This window comes from Xiphophorus hellerii, chromosome 13 (genome assembly GCF_003331165.1).
Source record: "Xiphophorus hellerii strain 12219 chromosome 13, Xiphophorus_hellerii-4.1, whole genome shotgun sequence".
In the NCBI taxonomy this organism is placed as follows: domain Eukaryota; kingdom Metazoa; phylum Chordata; class Actinopteri; order Cyprinodontiformes; family Poeciliidae; genus Xiphophorus; species Xiphophorus hellerii.
The window spans coordinates 9,533,773-9,553,793 of record NC_045684.1 but is presented as its reverse complement, the minus strand read 5'-3'; the positions used below and the strand labels follow the sequence as shown (position 1 = coordinate 9,553,793).

Here is a 20,021-nt window from a genome sequence, read left to right as displayed (position 1 = left end):
GACTTGGGATAGGGGTTTGGTTTGAATGATTCCTAAGCTGGTGGTCCTGGTTCTGGTTGGTTGTTGGATCTCTGTGTATGAGAAATGCAAGTGGGTGTATGGCGTCCATTTTTGTTTTGTTTATTTTGACATTGTCTACATGGGTTTGAATGTCTGGGTGTACACATGAGAATGGGAACATGTGATCTTGTCTCTGTGTGCCTGGTCTGTCTGTCAGGTTTGGTCTCTGGCTCCCTCCTCTCTGTGATCACCTTTATATCAAGTTGGGTGAGAGGAGGGGGCCCCTATAAAACTTTTTTCTCACCTTTCTTTTCTCTCCCGCTTTCTTCTCCGTCTCATTACAATTTAATAAAATAAACCCAAAGCAGTTTCTAATAAAGTTTCATGTAATTATATCAGGGGGAAGCCATAATGGTCCACTTATGCAAGTCTTTAGTGCTTAACCTTGGTACTCGACAATGCTGAGTGTCACACTGTCAGACAGGACAAGTTTAATACAAAACACAACAAAAAGACAAAATGCAAGTGTATAGTCAATGGTAAATGTATGTATAGCGATTTATCTAGTGTAGAGGATGCCAAAGTGCTTTACATGTCGATGGTGGTAAGCTACATTGTAGCCCAGCTGCCCTAGGGCAGACTGACAGAAGCTGCTACACAATGGGCGCCATCGGACTTCTGACTAACAGCAGGCAAGGCAGGTTTGGTGCCTTGCTCAAGGACTCAACAACTGAGATGGATGTGGGAAGTTTGAACCGGAAACCCATCAGTTACAGGAACCACAGTGGCTACAACCAGTATAGCTGTAGTACCACCATCTACCTGGTTCAAATATAAGGCATAACATACACTAAAGGAAAACTCAAAACTTTAATGTTAAATGAAATGTTACACGTTTATTTCTTTCTAAAATACATATAAACATAAAAATAGTTTCAACATTAAAATACAGTAATCTAAATGCTGCAGCAGAACAGATTAAAATATTACAGCTAAAACAAGAGAAAAAAGCAAAATATTAAAAATAATTACATGTACTTTGTGCAATCAATGCATGAGGAAATTTTTAGTGCTTAATACAGTTAATCTTACGGCATGTGTAAAAGGTATATTGAACATTCTTATTTTGAACAAATTTCTTTATTTTGAACAGGTTTGTGTTAAGGATTTAAAATTAAACTAGATGAGCAAGCATTCAGACAAACAGGAACCAAATGCAGATCTCTCAATGGGGTCTCCTGCTGTGTGCCAGAGCACAGGAGGCCGTAAAATTAGCATCTCCCCAAGGCACTATCATTTGAGCTTGGGGGAGAGAAGCCTGTTTTGTTCACAGAAGATCAAAAGCCTTCCAGAAACCAACATCTGGGATGGTGTGAAACTGAATACAACATAGAAGGTTGAAACCACTAACATTTAATTTCTAAGACATTTTTCTAAGTATTAATACCATGTTTTTACTGAAGATTGTATTATCTCATTTTAAAACTACTAATCTAGTAAATGATGAATGTATTTGAAAATTGTACTATCTGTGACTATATCAGAATCAAATGGAAATTGTTTGAATGAAAATGTTTTGTTTAGTATTAGAAAATTGCTCAGGAATTATACCTCATTTTGTTCTGTTGATTTTATGTGTTATTTTTGGCAGGACTCAATCTTTTGAGGTGCTGAGTGCAGAGGAGCAAAACTGGGGTTTGTAAAGATAACCTTTCCTTGAACCAAAATTACTGGATTTAAGTTTCTTTGAGAATTTATGTAAGGAGAGATAATGGGAGAGACTTCGGATTTCACAGATATCTGTGAAATCTTATCTCATGTTTCTCTGTACCCAAAATGACCGTAGAACCACAGGAGGTCAGGATGCAGCTGTTGGCTCTTTTGTTTTTACCAGAGAGCAAATGGCCTTTGATCTTTGGCGTAAATTAGGGAGAGTTTCTAAGTTTCTCTGAGTGTCCAAGGTAGCTTCCAGTTGGTCAACTAGAGGAATGCCTTAAGTGAATATATTAAAAAGAAAAGACACACCTTCAGTATAAGACTTCGTGTACAGGAGTAAAAATTCAGAGAGCTGCCACTATTTTTGCTTTTTTGCATCGCTCTCTCCAAAGACGCGTCTTTGTTTTGTTTTTTTGTTTGTCTTTGTCTTGTCTGTCTTTGTCTGTATAAGGTAAAGAATGCATATCTCTGTTCCTCTGCAGTTTTGCTGTTAATTAATGCGTTGCCTTGTATGGGATTAAACTCTGTGATTCTGTGACGTTAACGCGCAGTGTTGTTGTTTTCCTTGTGGCTGCACGTCGCCCGCTGAGGACCCGGAAGTTTAAGGAAGAGAGCCAAACGTTTTGTCCAAAGTTAATTTATAAAATTATTCTTCCTTAACACGGTGAATTTTGCATTTCTTTAAAGTACAAATATTTTTTTTTTTATTTGAATAGATTTTAATTAGGTAGAGTAAAACCGGTTAACATAATTTGAAAGAAATGAAATCAGATTCAATCTCATTTTACATTAAACACAAAATTAACACAAATACTGTTTTGTAGATTTTTTTTTAAAATACTCAACCATTATGTACATTCTATTGTTGATTTAAAAAACTACAAAAATAAACCCCACTCACTCTCTATGGTACAGAATAATACAAATCAATCCCTCAAGTCCAATCTTGTGAGAATGTTCTGGAAGGGAGTCCATGTCCGGTCAAACTCTGTTAATGCATGAAATAGTCAGTGGGCCCCCAAGCCTCTTCATCTATCAGCATCAGTACTGGCACTCCTCAGGGCTGTGTGCTGAGCCCTCTGCTCTTCACGTTGTACACACACAACATACAGTTTGACATAAACAGTAAGTTAATACAATAACATACAGTTTATCATTATTGTTTTTTTATACAGAATATACCAGAAAAATAAAACATCAATGAAGGAAAATGTGTCATGGTTGAACATCTCTAAGTATCCAAATGTGAAGATCAAAATGATCACATTTAACAAATACAACATAGGACATTTATGGAACATACTTCTAAAGCTTTTCAACTGTGTGACGCGTCATGTGCCGAGTTAAATTATGTTTATTACTAAAACTTTTTAAACAGGTCACACATGAAAACAGCTTTTCACCAGTGTGAATCCTCATGTGCCGAGTTAAAGCCGGTTTATGGAGAAAACTTTTTCCACAATTGCCACATGAAAACGGCTTTTCACCAGTGTGAATCATCATGTGCTGAGTTAAAGTCGGTTTATGGCTAAAACTTTTTCCACAATTGCCACATGAAAACGGCTTTTCACCAGTGTGAATCATCATGTGCCGAGTTAAATGCTGTTTTTCACTAAAACTTTTTCCACAGGTCACACATGAAAACGGCTTTTGACCAGTGTGAATCATCATGTGCTTAGTTAAAGCCGATTTATACCTAAAACTTGTTCCACAGGTCACACATGAAAACGGCTTTTCACCAGTGTGAATCATCATGTGCTGAGTTAAATGCGGTTTATAACCAAAACTTTTTCCACAGGTCACACATGAAAACGGCTTTTGACCAGTGTGAATCCTCAAGTGCTGAGTTAAAATCTGTTTTTGACTAAAACCTTTTCCACAGTTCACACATGAAAACGGCTTTTGACCAGTGTGAATCTTCATATGCTTAGTTAAATTCTGTTTTTGACTAAAACTTTTTCCACAGTTCACACATGAAAAGGGCTTTTGACCAGTGTGAATCTTCATATGCTGAGTTAAATTCTGTTTTTGACTAAAACTTTTTCCACAGTTCACACATGAAAACGGCTTTTCACCCGTATGAGTTCTCATATGAGCATCAAAAACAGATTTGAAAGTCAAACGCTTTTTACAGATGACACATGAGAAAGGTTTTCTTCTTTCCTGATTTTGGTTCTCAGCTTCAGCAGCTTCCTGGAAGATGTCTTGGTTCCTGTTTGGTTCTGATTCAGTGTGGTCTGTTTGCTCATCAACAGGAACCACCATGCAGGTATCAGTCTCCTGTTTTAATTCAATCTGTTCTTCACCCTGACTGCAGTAAACTTCTTCCTCTTCCACTTTTATCTGATGATCTTCAGGCTCTTCCTGTTCTTGTTTCACCTGCACAGGTTCTAACTCCTCCTGGTCCAGAGTGGATCTCCTCTCCTGGTTATAAACGTTACACTTCAGGGAATCTGGAGAAGAAAACAGAGAAAGAGTAATTGCTACCTTTTCTGAAATAAATACGAGTAATTGTTCATCTTTCAAGACAGAAATGAATAAAAAAAAAAAACAATTGATAATTCAAGAGCGTAGACAGAGAGACAGATCAGTCGATATATCCAGCTGACATTTGGGGAATTCTCAAATTAACGGATATGAAAAAAAATATTTTATTACAAAATTAATTGTAGTAGGGATTATTGTTAATATTTACCTGCAAATTGTATTATTTCAAGATACTATTTATTTTTATTACTTTGAATTATATTGAAATTTTACTTTAGTTCACTTTATATCTTTATGGTTTATTTATAAACATGAGTTTATTTGTAGGTTAATAGCTGTTTAGTTTTTGTTCCTTTGTTATTAACTTTTCTAAGTTAGACATTAAGAACTGTGGGTCCATTTTCTGTAAGTATAGGGACTGGTATAGGACCAGCATGCACTGGGTTGGGCCTGTGGGTTTTGACCAGAGCAGGAGAGGAAACAATGAAAAGTAGTGATGGTGAGATGCAGCTTCATGAAGCCCTGAGGAACTCCATCCAATCATTCGACTCATGAGCCGATGCACCGCGGTGCTTCATTTGCTCTACTGTGACATCAACTGGACAATATATGTAAAATAGGCAACGTAAAAACAACATGAAGCTTTACAATGAATAAACAAGTTTAAAATGTTTGTGATTCTGATACATAAATTCTGATTAATCTGGTTGTATGAAACAATGGCTGGATCCAAAAGAAAACTAGAAACAAATAGAAAAGAGGGTTGTGATTGGCTTGTTACTCGCTATGTCACCAGGGACAACGATTTATTACTAAAAAATAAAAACTTTAACTGCTCAGGTTTAGGTGAGTTCTCTGTCTTACCCGCTTCATTACTCAACACATCACTAATGTAAAGTTTGATCTTTGTTATTTGCTTGTCAAACTGGAAAAAATAAACTATAAAAGCAATTTTCTAGTTTTTTGGACATTGAACTTCTTTTACCTTCGTACGAAGCATCACCTCAGTGCAGCAGTGGCTTGTTGACTGAACTTTTATAGGATGTTTGGTTTGACAAACAATCGCCACTACAATTTATTTATTACAAATTATTACATTTTACAGCTACTAACACACTATTATTGTTTCATGCTGTTTGCTTTACTAACCTTGCGCTGCATTGTTCACATTTCTCCTGTTTTCAAAAGTAAGTTTGATTAGTTAAAGGAGGAAAAGCCATAAAAGGTCATTTTATTTCTACATCAATAAGCCATTTTCACAGCGTAATTGTGATTCCTGCGTTCATTTACCGGTTAACAAAACATTTATACGGGAAAAGAACATTTACTAAAATGATCCTCATACAGAAAGGTGCAGACATTTAGACCTTAACCTGCATCCAAACGCTGGTGGTTCCTACCTATTCGGTGTAAGATTATCTGGGGCCTCCGGGAGAAATCCAGCAGTCTGCGATGATCATCCATCTCTTCCTCCGACTTGACGATGATTTCTTTAAACTCTGTGAATGTTTCTTCAGCAGCAGTTAACGGCTCGTTGATAAACTCGTTTAGAGAAACAGTCGAACATTCAACAAAACAGACCATGCGCCATTTTCTTTGTCTTCTTCTTCTTCTTCTTTGGGATTTTATGACTGTCGTTCCTTCATGTCATTGCATTACCGCCACCTTGTGGATCTTACGATCATCACATCTAAAGATTTCTCATACAGTGCCAGTTCTCTTTGAAAGACGTAAAATCTTTTCTTCCACTTTATCTAAATAAAACAAATACAATACTAGTATTCCAGTTTTCCACAAATTCAAAGTTAATATTGTCTTCTGATTCGTATCTCCTACATCCCGCAACATGTTTCACAGTTTCTTCACTCCACCAGATCAGAACCTTTCCTATAGTTTCCGTATATCCACAATGATCGCTGCTGCTTTGTTCGGAGTTACCGCTGGTTCCGCCCATCCTGTGGCTTATTGAGAGCCGATCAGCACCGGTTTGTTCACTGAATTGTGCGGTGCTGGTGGTCGAGTGTAAAAGACTTTTAACGGTTTTATCTATTTGAATTTTCTACCGGTATTTAAATAATACTGTAGTTTCTTTCTACTGCACTAGATGGGTTAAATGCTATTACTCTCTTTAATACTGAAATTATTCAATATATGACCTTATATTTTATGTTTGCAAGCATTACTATGCCATATTTAAAGTTTTAAGCAGGGATGTTGGTACTGATTTTAAATTATTCAGTTTAGCTGACAGATTTGCACTGTTTAACTTTTTCCTGCTGCTTCTACTCATTTCATTTCAGCAAGTGTTCTGCAGTTGAACTCAAATGTTTCTACAATTTTCAGCAGTAACATTCAGCACTAACACGACATTTTCACAGGAAAGGCAAATGTTCTACTACAATAATAATATATCTATGTGTGGAGGTTAAATTAGTTCCAGCATTAGAAACATGGTGATCTATAATAGAAAACAGCTGCAGCAGAACAGAGAAAAATATAACTAAGACAACAGAAACACTAAATTACTGAAGACAATAATAATCAACCATACTTTCTACAATCAAGAACCATCAATGTATGAAAATTAATTTATAATGAATTTTAAAAGTAATTATTTTTTATTTATTCATTAAGCTATTACATAGGTGGAGTTGAACTGGTTAATATAATTTTACAAATAACAGCATCAGTTACAATGTCATTTTGTTTTAAAGAGAAACTTATCATCTTATAAGTTTTAAATCTAAGCTTAGATCACTTTTAGACCATATACAGTACAGACCAAAAGTTTGGACACACCTTTTAATTCAATGAGTTTCCTTTATTTTCATGACTATTGACATTGTAGATTCACACTGAAGGCATCAAAACTATGAATAACACATGTGGAAATATGCACTAAACAAAAAAGTTTAAAACAACTGAAAATACCCCTTATATTCTAGTTTCTTCAAAGTAGCAACCTTTTGCTGTGATTACTGCTTTGCACACACACTGCATTTTCTTGATGGGCTTCAAGAAGTAGTCGGTCGGTCCATTTCTTGGGTTGGGGTTCTTTCAGTTAACCCAGTGCCCTGTATGTCTGCTGGATCTTCTTCATTGGGACTAGGTGGATCCTTTGGTTGGCAGGCTGGCTTTGTGACTTGGGATAGGGGTTTGGTTTGAATGATTCCTAAGCTGGTGGTCCTGGTTCTGGTTGGATCTCTGTGTATGAGAAATGCAAGTGGGTGTATGGCGTCCATTTTTGTTTTGTTTATTTTGACATTGTCTACATGGGTTTGAATGTCTGGGTGTACACATGAGAATGGGAACATGTGATCTTGTCTCTGTGTGCCTGGTCTGTCTGTCAGGTTTGGTCTCTGGCTCCCTCCTCTCTGTGATCACCTTTATATCAAGTTGGGTGAGAGGAGGGGGCCCCTATAAAACTTTTTTCTCACCTTTCTTTTCTCTCCAGCTTTCTTCTCCGTCTCATTACAATTTAATAAAATAAACCCAAAGCAGTTTCTAATAAAGTTTCATGTAATTATATCAGGGGGAAGCCATAATGGTCCACTTGTGCAAGTCTTTAGGGCTTAACCTTGGTACTCGACAATGCTGAGTGTCACACTGTCAGACAGGACAAGTTTAATACAAAACACAACAAAAAGACAAAATGCAAGTGTTTAGTCAATGGTAAATGTTTGTATAGCGATTTATCTAGTGCAGAGGATGCCAAAGTGCTTTACATGTTGATGGTGGTAAGCTACATTGTAGCCCAGCTGCCCTAGGGCAGACTGACAGAAGCTGCTACACAATCGGCACCATCGGACTTCTGACTAACAGCAGGTAAGGCAGGTTTGGTGCCTTGCTCAAGGACTCAACAACTGAGATGGATGTGTGTAGCGCCTTTCTCAACTGAGCAGATCTGACTGCGAGGTGTAGTGTTAACCAGTTTGTATAATCAGAAGTAGGTACGGCACGGAGTCATGAGTGGGGTGAATAATTAATACAACTGATACAAAAAAGTAAAGTTTGTTAATATTGCTATTTATTGCAGTGGCAATAATAATAATAATAATAATACCAAAACAACAAAACAATAAATTTCCAAAAACAGAAGGGGAAAAAAACAAACCAACAAAAACAATTATAATAATAATCATTGATACTTCAAACGTAATAAAGTCCACAATAGATCCAAGAACAAAGAGAATAATTATGTTCCCTTTTCAATACTCAGAGTTTAGTTCGTTTCTGTAGGGAAAGTGTAGTTCCGTTTTCCTACCACCAGAGGGTGGGTGGGTAGCTCGCCATCTTCCGTCATCAAGTCAATGCAAGGGGGAAAAACCTGACCTAAAAGACCAGATAACACACATTAAGTTCATATATAAACATTATATTTATATAAACTAAATGGAAGAGACAAGAAAACAATTAAATATGTACTTGCTATATTTTAACAACTTCATAGAAAAAATAAAAAAGAAAGGAGAAGATAAAAAGAAAAATTTAAATCCTTTTTTTTAAAAAAGCACACTTCATAATTCAAGTTCAAAATTGCCTAGATAATATAATTAGCAGTCGTTACAAACAACCAATATTGAATCAAATCAATCAACTTACAAATGTGATTGATCAAAGTAGCTACAAACTAAATCATATTAGGTACCAAATTTCATCGCTGCACCAACATGGAATGCAACACCAATAAAGAAATCATGGAAAAAATAATCAAATCTAAAGTTGAAAGGTAAACCCTTAAATATTAAAGGTGTGGTCTTTAATTCGGCTGCAACAGTGTGATTCTTCATTAAGTAAGTAATTAATAAGTAGACTAAACTGATGTGGGCCACTGATTGTCGATGGATCAGAGCTAATGCTAATGCTAACTGGCGCAGCAGAGCGAAAATAACGCCCTATTATCTACTCACCGTCGAGTAACGGATTATCTGATGAGGTGGATGCAATGATAACTGGCTCAGATCAGGAAGGTTCACCAGCTGTCAATGGATCACAACCTGGCGAGTGATTCAACAGGAGGGAAATATTAGCGGCGCTATCATTGCAAATGCTATACAACGTCAAGTCAGATGGTATTTAACAACTCACCGCAATCTTCAAGTTTTAGAGATTAAATGAGTGATGAGTCGATTCAGAAACTCCAGGTTGTTTTACAAACAACCAACAGTGAGTAGCAGCAAGGTGGGGAAGAAAAAACAAAACCCGGAAGCACACATGACAATCAACTTAAAGGGAAGGTGATTGGGTCATGGCGGACACCTGGGTTACATGTGGGAAGTTTGAACCAGCAACCCATCAGTTACAGGAACCACAGTGGCTACAACCAGTATAGCTGTAGTACCACCATCTACTGGGTTCAAGGATCAGGCACAACATACACTAAAGGAAAACTCAAAACTTTTAATGTTAAATGAAATGTTACACGTTTATTTCTTTCTAAAATACATATAAACATAAAAATAGTTTCAACATTAAAATACAGTAATCTAAATGCTGCAGCAGAACAGATTAAAATATTACAGCTAAAACTAGAGAAAAAAGCAAAATATTGCAAAAGCAAAATATAAAAAGCAAAATATTAAAAATAATTACATGTACTTTGTACAAATGATTTTTTTTATTTGAATAGATTTTAATTAGGTAGAGTAAAACTGGTTAACATAATTTGAAAGAAATGAAATCAGATTCAATCTCATTTTACATTAAACACAAAATTAACACAAATACTGTTTTGTAGATTTTTTTTTAAAACACTCAACCATTATATACATTCTATTGTTGATTTAAAAAACTACAAAAATAAACCCCACTCACTCTCTATGGTACAGAATAATACAAATCAATCCCTCAAGTCCAATCATGTGAGAATGTTCTGGAAGGGAGTCCATGTCCGGTCAAACTCTGTTAATGCATGAAATAGTCAGTGGGCCCCCAAGCCTCTTCATCTATCAGCATCAGTACTGGCACTCCTCAGGGCTGTGTGCTGAGCCCTCTGCTCTTCACGTTGTACACACACAACATACAGTTTGACATAAACAGTATGTTAATACAATAACATACAGTTTATCATTATTGTTTATTGATACAGAATATACCAGAAAAATAAAACATCAATGAAGAAAAATGTGTCATGGTTGAACATCTCTAAGTATCCAAATGTGAAGATCAAAATGATCACATTTAACAAATACAACATAGGACATTGATGGAACATACTTCTACAGCTTTTCAACTGTGTGACACGTCATGTGCTTAGTTAAATTATGTTTATTACTAAAACTTTTTAAACAGGTCACACATGAAAATGGCTTTTCACCTGTGTGAATCCTCATGTGCTGAGTTAAATCCTGTTTTCGAATAAAACTTTTTCCACAGGTCACGCATGAAAACGGCTTTTCACCTGTGTGAATCATCATGTGCTGAGTTAAATCCTGTTTTCGAATAAAACTTTTTCCACAGTTCACACATGAAAACGGCTTTTCACCAGTATGAATCATCATGTGCTGAGTTAAATCCTGTTTTCGAATAAAACTTTTTCCACAGGTCACACATGAAAACGGCTTTTGACCAGTGTGAATCATCATGTGCTGAGTTAAACTCTGTTTTCGAATAAAACTCATCCCACAGTTCACACATGTAAACGGCTTTTCACCAGTGTGAATCCTCATGTGCTGAGTTAAATGCGGTTTTTGACAAACTTTTTCCACAGTTCACACATGAAAACGGCTTTTGACCAGTGTGAATCATCATGTGCTGAGTTAAAGCCGGTTTATAACCAAAACTTTTTCCACAGGTCACACATGAAAACGGCTTTTCACCAGTGTGAATCCTCATGTGCTGAGTTAAACTCTGTTTTCGATTAAAACTCATCCCACAGTTCACACATGTAAACGGCTTTTCACCAGTATGAATCCTCATGTGCTGAGTTACACTCTGTTTTCGATTAAAACTCATCCCACAGTTCACACATGAAAACGGCTTTTGACCAGTATGAATCCTCATGTGCTGAGTTAAATGCGGTTTTTGACTAAAACTTTTTCCACAGTTCACACATGAAAACGGCTTTTGACCAGTGTGAATCCTCATGTGCTGAGTTAAAGCCGGTTTATAACCACAACTTTTTCCACAGGTCACACATGAAAACGGCTTTTCACCAGTATGAATCATCATGTGCTGAGTTAAACTCCGTTTTCGATTAAAACCTTTCCCACAGTTCACACATGTAAACGGCTTTTCACCAGTATGAATCATCATGTGCTGAGTTAAACTCCGTTTTCGATTAAAACTTTTCCCACAATTCACACATGAAAACGGCTTTTCACCCGTATGAGTTCTCATATGAGCATCAAAAACAGATTTGAAAGTCAAACGCTTTTTACAGATGACACATGAGAAAGGTTTTCTTCTTTCCTGATTTTGGTTCTCAGCTTCAGCAGCTTCCTGGAAGATGACTTGGTTCCTGGTTGGTTCTGATTCAGTGTGGTGTGTTTGCTCATCAACAGGAACCATCATGCAGGTATCAGTCTCCTGTTTTAATTCAATCTGTTCTTCAGCCTGACTGCAGTAAACTTCTTTCTCTTCCACTTTTATCTGCTGGTGTTTTAGATCCTCCTGCTCTTCTTTTATCTGATGATCTTCTGGCTCTTCCTGTTCTTGTTTCACCTGCAGAGGTTCCAACTCCTCCTGGTCCAGAGTGGATCTCCTCTCCTGGTTATAAACGTTACACTGCAGGCAATCTGGACAAGAAAACAGATTTAAAAAGCAATCGTTATTTTATTGAAGTAAATGGGAGAAATCGTTCATTGTTTACGACAGAAATGAAAAAAATGAAAAAACCCACACTGAAAAATTTAAGAGCGTAGACAGAGAGACAGATCAGGCGACAAATCCAGCTGACAATTGGAGAATTCTCAAACAAACGGATATTAAATATTTTTTATTTATTATAAAATTAATAATAGTTGCCAATGTTGTTAATATTTACAAGTAAATTTTATTATTTCAAGATATTACTTATTTTGGAACTATCATTACTTTTATTTGTATTAAAATTTGATTTTAGTTCACTTTATATTTTTGGGGTTTATTTACAGAGTTTATTTACAGGTTAATAATTGTTTAGTTTTTGTTGCTTTGTGTTTGTTATTTACTTTTGTAAGTTAGACATTAAGAACTGTGGGTCCATTTTCTGTAAGTATAGGGACTGGTATAGGACCAGCATGCACTGGGTTGGGCCTGTGGGTTTTGACCAGAGCAGGAGAGGAAACAATGAAAAGTAGTGATGGTGAGATGCAGCTTCATGAAACCCTGAGGAACTCCATCCAATCATTCGACTCATGAGCCGATGCACCGCGGTGCTTCATTTGCTCTACTGTGACATCAACTGGACAATATATGTAAAATAGGCAACGTAAAAACAACATGAAGCTTTACAATGAATAAACAAGTTTAAAATGTTTGTGATTCTGATACATAAATTCTGATTAATCTGGTTGTATGAAACAATGGCTGGATCCAAAAGAAAACTAGAAACAAATAGAAAAGAGGGTTGTGATTGGCTTGTTACTCGCTATGTCACCAGGGACAACGATTTATTACTAAAAAATAAAAACTTTAACTGCTCAGGTTTAGGTGAGTTCTCTGTCTTACCCGCTTCATTACTCAACACATCACTAATGTAAAGTTTGATCTTTGTTATTTGCTTGTCAAACTGGAAAAAATAAACTATAAAAGCAATTTTCTAGTTTTTTGGACATTGAACTTCTTTTACCTTCGTACGAAGCATCACCTCAGTGCAGCAGTGGCTTGTTGACTGAACTTTTATAGGATGTTTGGTTTGACAAACAATCGCCACTACAATTTATTTATTACAAATTATTACATTTTACAGCTACTAACACACTATTATTGTTTCATGCTGTTTGCTTTACTAACCTTGCGCTGCATTGTTCACATTTCTCCTGTTTTCAAAAGTAAGTTTGATTAGTTAAAGGAGGAAAAGCCATAAAAGGTCATTTTATTTCTACATCAATAAGCCATTTTCACAGCGTAATTGTGATTCCTGCGTTCATTTACCGGTTAACAAAACATTTATACGGGAAAAGAACATTTACTAAAATGATCCTCATACAGAAAGGTGCAGACATTTAGACCTTAACCTGCATCCAAACGCTGGTGGTTCCTACCTATTCGGTGTAAGATTATCTGGGGCCTCCGGGAGAAATCCAGCAGTCTGCGATGATCATCCATCTCTTCCTCCGACTTGACGATGATTTCTTTAAACTCTGTGAATGTTTCTTCAGCAGCAGTTAACGGCTCGTTGATAAACTCGTTTAGAGAAACAGTCGAACATTCAACCAAACAGACCATGCGCCATTTTCTTTGTCTTCTTCTTCTTTGGGATTTTATGACTGTCGTTCATTCATGTCATCGCATTACCGCCACCTTGTGGATCTTACGATCATCACATCTAAAGATTTCTCATACAGTGCCAGTTCTCTTTGAAAGACGTAAAATCTTTTCTTCCACTTTATCTAAATAAAACAAATACAATACTAGTATTCCAGTTTTCCACAAATTCAAAGTTAATATTGTCTTCTGATTCGTATCTCCTACATCCCGCAACATGTTTCACAGTTTCTTCACTCCACCAGATCAGAACCTTTCCTATAGTTTCCGTATATCCACAATGATCGCTGCTGCTTTGTTCGGAGTTACCGCTGGTTCCGCCCATCCTGTGGCTTATTGAGAGCCGATCAGCACCGGTTTGTTCACTGAATTGTGCGGTGCTGGTGGTCGAGTGTAAAAGACTTTTAACGGTTTTATCTATTTGAATTTTCTACCGGTATTTAAATAATACTGTAGTTTCTTTCTACTGCACTAGATGGGTTAAATGCCATTACTCTCTTTAATACTGAAATTATTCAATATATGACCTTATATTTTATGTTTGCAAGCATTACTATGCCATATTTAAAGTTTTAAGCAGGGATGTTGGTACTGATTTTAAATTATTCAGTTTGGCTGACAGGTTTGCACTGTTTAACTTTTTCCTGCTGCTTCTACTCATTTCATTTCAGCAAGTGTTCTGCAGTTGAACTCAAATGTTTCTACAATTTTCAGCAGTAACATTCAGCACTAACACGACATTTTCACAGGAAAGGCAAATGTTCTACTACAATAATAATATATCTATGTGTGGAGGTTAAATTAGTTCCAGCATTAGAAACATGGTGATCTATAATAGAAAACAGCTGCAGCAGAACAGAGAAAAATATAACTAAGACAACAGAAACACTAAATTACTGAAGACAATAATAATCAACCATACTTTCTACAATCAAGAACCATCAATGTATGAAAATTAATTTATAATGAATTTTAAAAGTAATTATTTTTTATTTATTCATTAAGCTATTACATAGGTGGAGTTGAACTGGTTAATATAATTTTACAAATAACAGCATCAGTTACAATGTCATTTTGTTTTAAAGAGAAACTTATCATCTTATAAGTTTTAAATCTAAGCTTAGATCACTTTTAGACCATATACAGTACAGACCAAAAGTTTGGACACACCTTTTAATTCAATGAGTTTCCTTTATTTTCATGACTATTGACATTGTAGAGTCACACTGAAGGCATCAAAACTATGAATAACACATGTGGAAATATGCACTAAACAAAAAGTTTAAAACAACTGAAAATACCCCTTATATTCTAGTTTCTTCAAAGTAGCAACCTTTTGCTGTGATTACTGCTTTGCACACACACTGCATTTTCTTGATGGGCTTCAAGAAGTAGTCGGTCGGTCCATTTCTTGGGTTGGGGTTCTTTCAGTCAACCCGGTGCCCTGTATGTCTGCTGGATCTTCTTCATTGGGACTAGGTGAATCCTTTGGTTGGCAGGCTGGCTTTGTGACTTGGGATAGGGGTTTGGTTTGAATGATTCCTAAGCTGGTGGTCCTGGTTCTGGTTGGATCTCTGTGTATGAGAAATGCAAGTGGGTGTATGGCGTCCATTTTTGTTTTGTTTATTTTGACATTGTCTACATGGGTTTGAATGTCTGGGTGTACACATGAGAATGGGAACATGTGATCTTGTCTCTGTGTGCCTGGTCTGTCTGTCAGGTTTGGTCTCTGGCTCCCTCCTCTCTGTGATCACCTTTATATCAAGTTGGGTGAGAGGAGGGGGCCCCTATAAAACTTTTTTCTCACCTTTCTTTTCTCTCCAGCTTTCTTCTCCGTCTCATTACAATTTAATAAAATAAACCCAAAGCAGTTTCTAATAAAGTTTCATGTAATTATATCAGGAGGAAGCCATAATGGTCCACTTGTGCAAGTCTTTAGGGCTTAACCTTGGTACTCGACAATGCTGAGTGTCACACTGTCAGACAGGACAAGTTTAATACAAAACACAACAAAAAGACAAAATGCAAGTGTATAGTCAATGGTAAATGCATGTATAGCGATTTATCTAGTGCAGAGGATGCCAAAGTGCTTTACATGTTGATGGTGGTAAGCTACATTGTAGCCCAGCTGCCCTAGGGCAGACTGACAGAAGCTGCTACACAATCGGCACCATCGGACTTCTGACTAACAGCAGGTAAGGCAGGTTTGGTGCCTTGCTCAAGGACTCAACAACTGAGATGGATGTGTGTAGCGCCTTTCTCAACTGAGCAGATCTGACTGCGAGGTGTAGTGTTAACCAGTTTGTATAATCAGAAGTAGGTACGGCACGGAGTCATGAGTGGGGTGAATAATTAATACAACTGATACAAAAAAGTAAAGTTTGTTAATATTGCTATTTATTGCAGTGGCAATAATAATAATAATAATAATACCAAAACAACAAAACAATAAATTTCCAAAAACAGAAGGGGAAAAAAACAAACCAACAAAAACAATTATAATAATAATCATTGATACTTCAAACGTAATAAAGTCCACAATAGATCCAAGAACAAAGAGAATAATTATGTTCCCTTTTCAATACTCAGAGTTTAGTTCGTTTCTGTAGGGAAAGTGTAGTTCCGTTTTCCTACCACCAGAGGGTGGGTGGGTAGCTCGCCATCTTCCGTCATCAAGTCAATGCAAGGGGGAAAAACCTGACCTAAAAGGCCAGATAACACACATTAAGTTCATATATAAACATTATATTTATATAAACTAAATGGAAGAGACAAGAAAACAATTAAATATGTACTTGCTATATTTTAACAACTTCATAGAAAAAATAAAAAAGAAAGGAGAAGATAAAAAGAAAAATTTAAATCCTTTTTTTTAAAAAAGCGCACTTCATAATTCAAGTTCAAAATTGCCTAGATAATATAATTAGCAGTCGTTACAAACAACCAATATTGAATCAAATCAATCAACTTACAAATGTGATTGATCAAAGTAGCTACAAACTAAATCATATTAGGTACCAAATTTCATCGCTGCACCAACATGGAATGCAACACCAATAAAGAAATTATGGAAAAAATAATCAAATCTAAAGTTGAAAGGTAAACCCTTAAATATTAAAGGTGTGGTCTTTAATTCGCTGCAACAGTGTGATTCTTCATTAAGTAAGTAATTAATAAGTAGACTAAACTGATGTGGGCCACTGATTGTCGATGGATCAGAGCTAATGCTAATGCTAACTGGCGCAGCAGAGCGAAAATAACGCCCTATTATCTACTCACCGTCGAGTAACGGATTATCTGATGAGGTGGATGCAATGATAACTTGCTCAGATCAGGAAGGTTCACCAGCTGTCAATGGATCACAACCTGGCGAGTGATTCAACAGGAGGGAAATATTAGCGGCGCTATCATTGCAAATGCTATACAACGTCAAGTCAGATGGTATTTAACAACTCACCGCAATCTTCAAGTTTTAGAGATTAAATGAGTGATGAGTCGATTCAGAAACTCCAGGTTGTTTTACAAACAACCAACAGTGAGTAGCAGCAAGGTGGGGAAGAAAAAACAAAACCCGGAAGCACACATGACAATCAACTTAAAGGGAAGGTGATTGGGTCATGGCGGACACCTGGGTTACATGTGGGAAGTTTGAACCAGCAACCCATCAGTTACAGGAACCACAGTGGCTACAACCAGTATAGCTGTAGTACCACCATCTACTGGGTTCAAGGATCAGGCACAACATACACTAAAGGAAAACTCAAAACTTTTAATGTTAAATGAAATGTTACACCTTTATTTCTTTCTAAAATACATATAAACATAAAAATAGTTTCAACAGTAAAATACAGTAATCTAAATGCTGCAGCAGAACAGATTAAAATATTACAGCTAAAACAAGAGAAAAAAGCAAAATATTAAAAATAATTACATGTACTTTGTGCAATCAATGCATGAAAATTAGTTTGCGGTGAATTTTGCATTTCTTTAAAGTACAAATGATTTTTTTTGTTTGAATAGATTTTAATTAGGTAGAGTAAAACTGGTTAACATAATTTGAAAGAAATGAAATCAGATTCAATCTCATTTTACATTAAACACAAAATTAACACAAATACTGTTTTGTAGATTTTTTTTAAAACACTCAACCATTATATACATTCTATTGTTGATTTAAAAAACTACAAAAATAAACCCCACTAACACTCTCTATGGTACAGAATAATACAAATCAATCCCTCAAGTCCAATCATTTGGGAATGTTCTGGAAGGGAGTCCATGTCCGGTCAAACTCTGTTAATGCATGAAATAGTCAGTGGGCCCCTGTAATGAAGAGATCTTCATTACTGGGACTATTTTACTGAAATCACTGTATTGCATTTTTAAAGTACTTTTGCACTTTATTAACAAGCACTTTATTTAGCACTGCACTTTAAGCATAGATTTGCACATCAGTAACAATTTGCACACAAGAAGTTTTTAATTGTATTTATTGAGTATTTTTAGACATTAGCATGTAGCCTTTTGTTCTGGGCTCTGCACAGCTGCTCCTCATTGACGAGTGAGGTGGTTGCCTGTGGAGGGAGGATAATTGTTACTCGGAGCAATGAGCTACTGGTGGGTAAAACTGAGCAAATGTGTTGTGCATAATCTGTTGGGTGTGGAGTGCTAATGTAGAGTGACTCACCTGTCTTTTCTGTGTCCTCTCCGGGTGTTTGGACAAATACTGCCCCGGGGGTCCAGACACCATATATAGTCTCCGGGAGAGGCCATTGAAAAGTGTGTGGGGGGGAATTGTTTATGGGTTTTGTGGTGTTTCATTTGGTGTAATGATAAAACATAAAATATTTATAAAAAGTAAATAGAAATGTTTATATTTAGTAAAAGGTATTTTAATTAAATAAGTGGATATTGATGAATTGAGATTCCCCTGTGAATTAAAGGTGGTTTGATCCGTCACAGCTGGGACTATTTAAGACTGCAGTTTTCACCTGTGAAGTGTTGGTTGATGTTGTGTAGTGATGGTGAGATGAAGCCTCATGAGGCATTGAACCACTTGAGCCAACTGGTTCGAGAAAGGGTTCATTTCTTGAAGCTTCATGTGCACACGAAACCACCTACTGGCCAGGTGTATAATCACAGCCAGCTGTATCTTAACACGTGTGATGCATTGAATTTTTGTCTATTATGGCTCTTGGGAATGACTTCACAAAAGGTGTAGGACGAAATCATTTGTCTACATAAATTATGTATACACATGTGTGTATAATAAAATATTGTTTGAATGTATCCTCTGTGTGTAATTATTCCCAAAATAGTAGTGTCATGTGATATGGCATGTTGTGTAATAATGTTTTTCTATAACTCTAGAAAAATGGCCTGGGCTTAATCAGGCAGAGGACAGTGAAAGTGCTTGTGGAACTAGGGAGGGGGTAGTGAATAGGCTAATGCTTGTGTAACTTGGATGATTTCATGCATTTTTATTAAGAAACAACAATTTCTCCACAGTTTTTGGTTTCAAACGATTTCTCTTTTTTGACACTACATGGATGAGGTGTTATTATTGTACCCCAACTCCTTGGAGCACAATAAACACCTCACCTTTACAGAAAATAAGAAACAGTGAAAAATACAGTTCCTCATAAGCAAACATAATGCATCTGCAAATGTTCAGTTCACCTTACCTTGTTAGGGCTTATCAAATCAAAATGTTCCCACATAGGGGAAATCCTCCTCTTTCTCGCCGGCTCCATCCTACTCCTATCCTGTCCTCACGCTCCTAAATCTCCTATCTATCTATCTCTCTCCTAAACTCTCCAAACACCAAACTAACTGTCTCAAACTAAATAACCACTATCCAGACTCTACTATCCAAACTATCAAAACTCTATCCACTCTCTCAACTGACCGCAACTCGCCTACAACAACCCACATTTTGAATGGAGCCTGTGGGGTTTCTAAAGCTGTCAAACCCCGCGCCAACATCTGAGCCACTTCCCGAAGCAGTCACGTGGTACAGCCAGGCAGCGAGGCTTCGGACGTCATCGTTTTCGGCTCCTCCCCTAAATGAAGCAAGCTTCGATACGCGCTTTACGGAAACGCCCCCTCCATTACTCGACACACGCCTCGAAGCCTCGGCACATCACGTAACATCACTAATGTTGTGTGAAGAATAAAACCACTGCTGTTTTCCACCTGACTCTGCCTCAACGCTTCATCGTCACTGTAAAATCCTACCGCGAACGGCTACCTTGTTACAGCCCCCAAGCCTCTTCATCTATCAGCATCAGTACTGGCACTCCTCAGGGCTGTGTGCTGAGCCCTCTGCTCTTCACGTTGTACACACACAACATACAGTTTCACATAAACAGTATTTTAATACAGTAACATACAGTTTATCATTATTGTTT

The 20,021-nt window shown here is 36.7% G+C and overlaps 1 protein-coding gene and 3 long non-coding RNA genes across 5 annotated transcripts; 1 reads left to right on the top strand and 3 right to left on the bottom strand.

Annotated features, from left to right (window-relative positions):
* The first annotated feature begins 8,368 nt into the window (after positions 1–8,368).
* Positions 8,369–8,887, top strand: LOC116731072 (uncharacterized). The gene is made up of 2 exons (XR_004341531.1): positions 8,369–8,428; positions 8,848–8,887. It is a non-coding gene; the product is annotated as an uncharacterized LOC116731072 (long non-coding RNA).
* On the bottom strand, positions 8,405–9,641 carry LOC116731031 (uncharacterized). The gene is made up of 3 exons (XR_004341485.1): positions 9,292–9,641; positions 9,114–9,200; positions 8,405–8,535 (listed from the first exon to the last, which is right to left on the bottom strand). It is a non-coding gene; the product is annotated as an uncharacterized LOC116731031 (long non-coding RNA).
* A 780-nt stretch (positions 9,642–10,421) lies between these two features.
* Positions 10,422–11,526, bottom strand: LOC116731658 (gastrula zinc finger protein XlCGF8.2DB-like; the record flags this gene model as incomplete). The annotated part of the gene is made up of 2 exons (XM_032581472.1): positions 10,422–10,435; positions 10,902–11,526. Coding segments are annotated over 2 exons (639 nt in total), but the record flags the coding sequence as incomplete, so codon positions are not given.
* Positions 11,527–15,044: 3,518 nt separating this feature from the next.
* LOC116731006 (uncharacterized) lies at positions 15,045–17,374 on the bottom strand. 2 transcript variants are annotated; one of them, XR_004341459.1, is made up of 3 exons: positions 17,069–17,374; positions 16,891–16,977; positions 15,045–16,313 (listed from the first exon to the last, which is right to left on the bottom strand). It is a non-coding gene; the product is annotated as an uncharacterized LOC116731006 (long non-coding RNA). The 2 variants fall into 2 exon arrangements; XR_004341460.1 differs by having other exon boundaries at positions 15,045–15,185.
* Between the last annotated feature and the right edge of the window lie 2,647 nt (positions 17,375–20,021).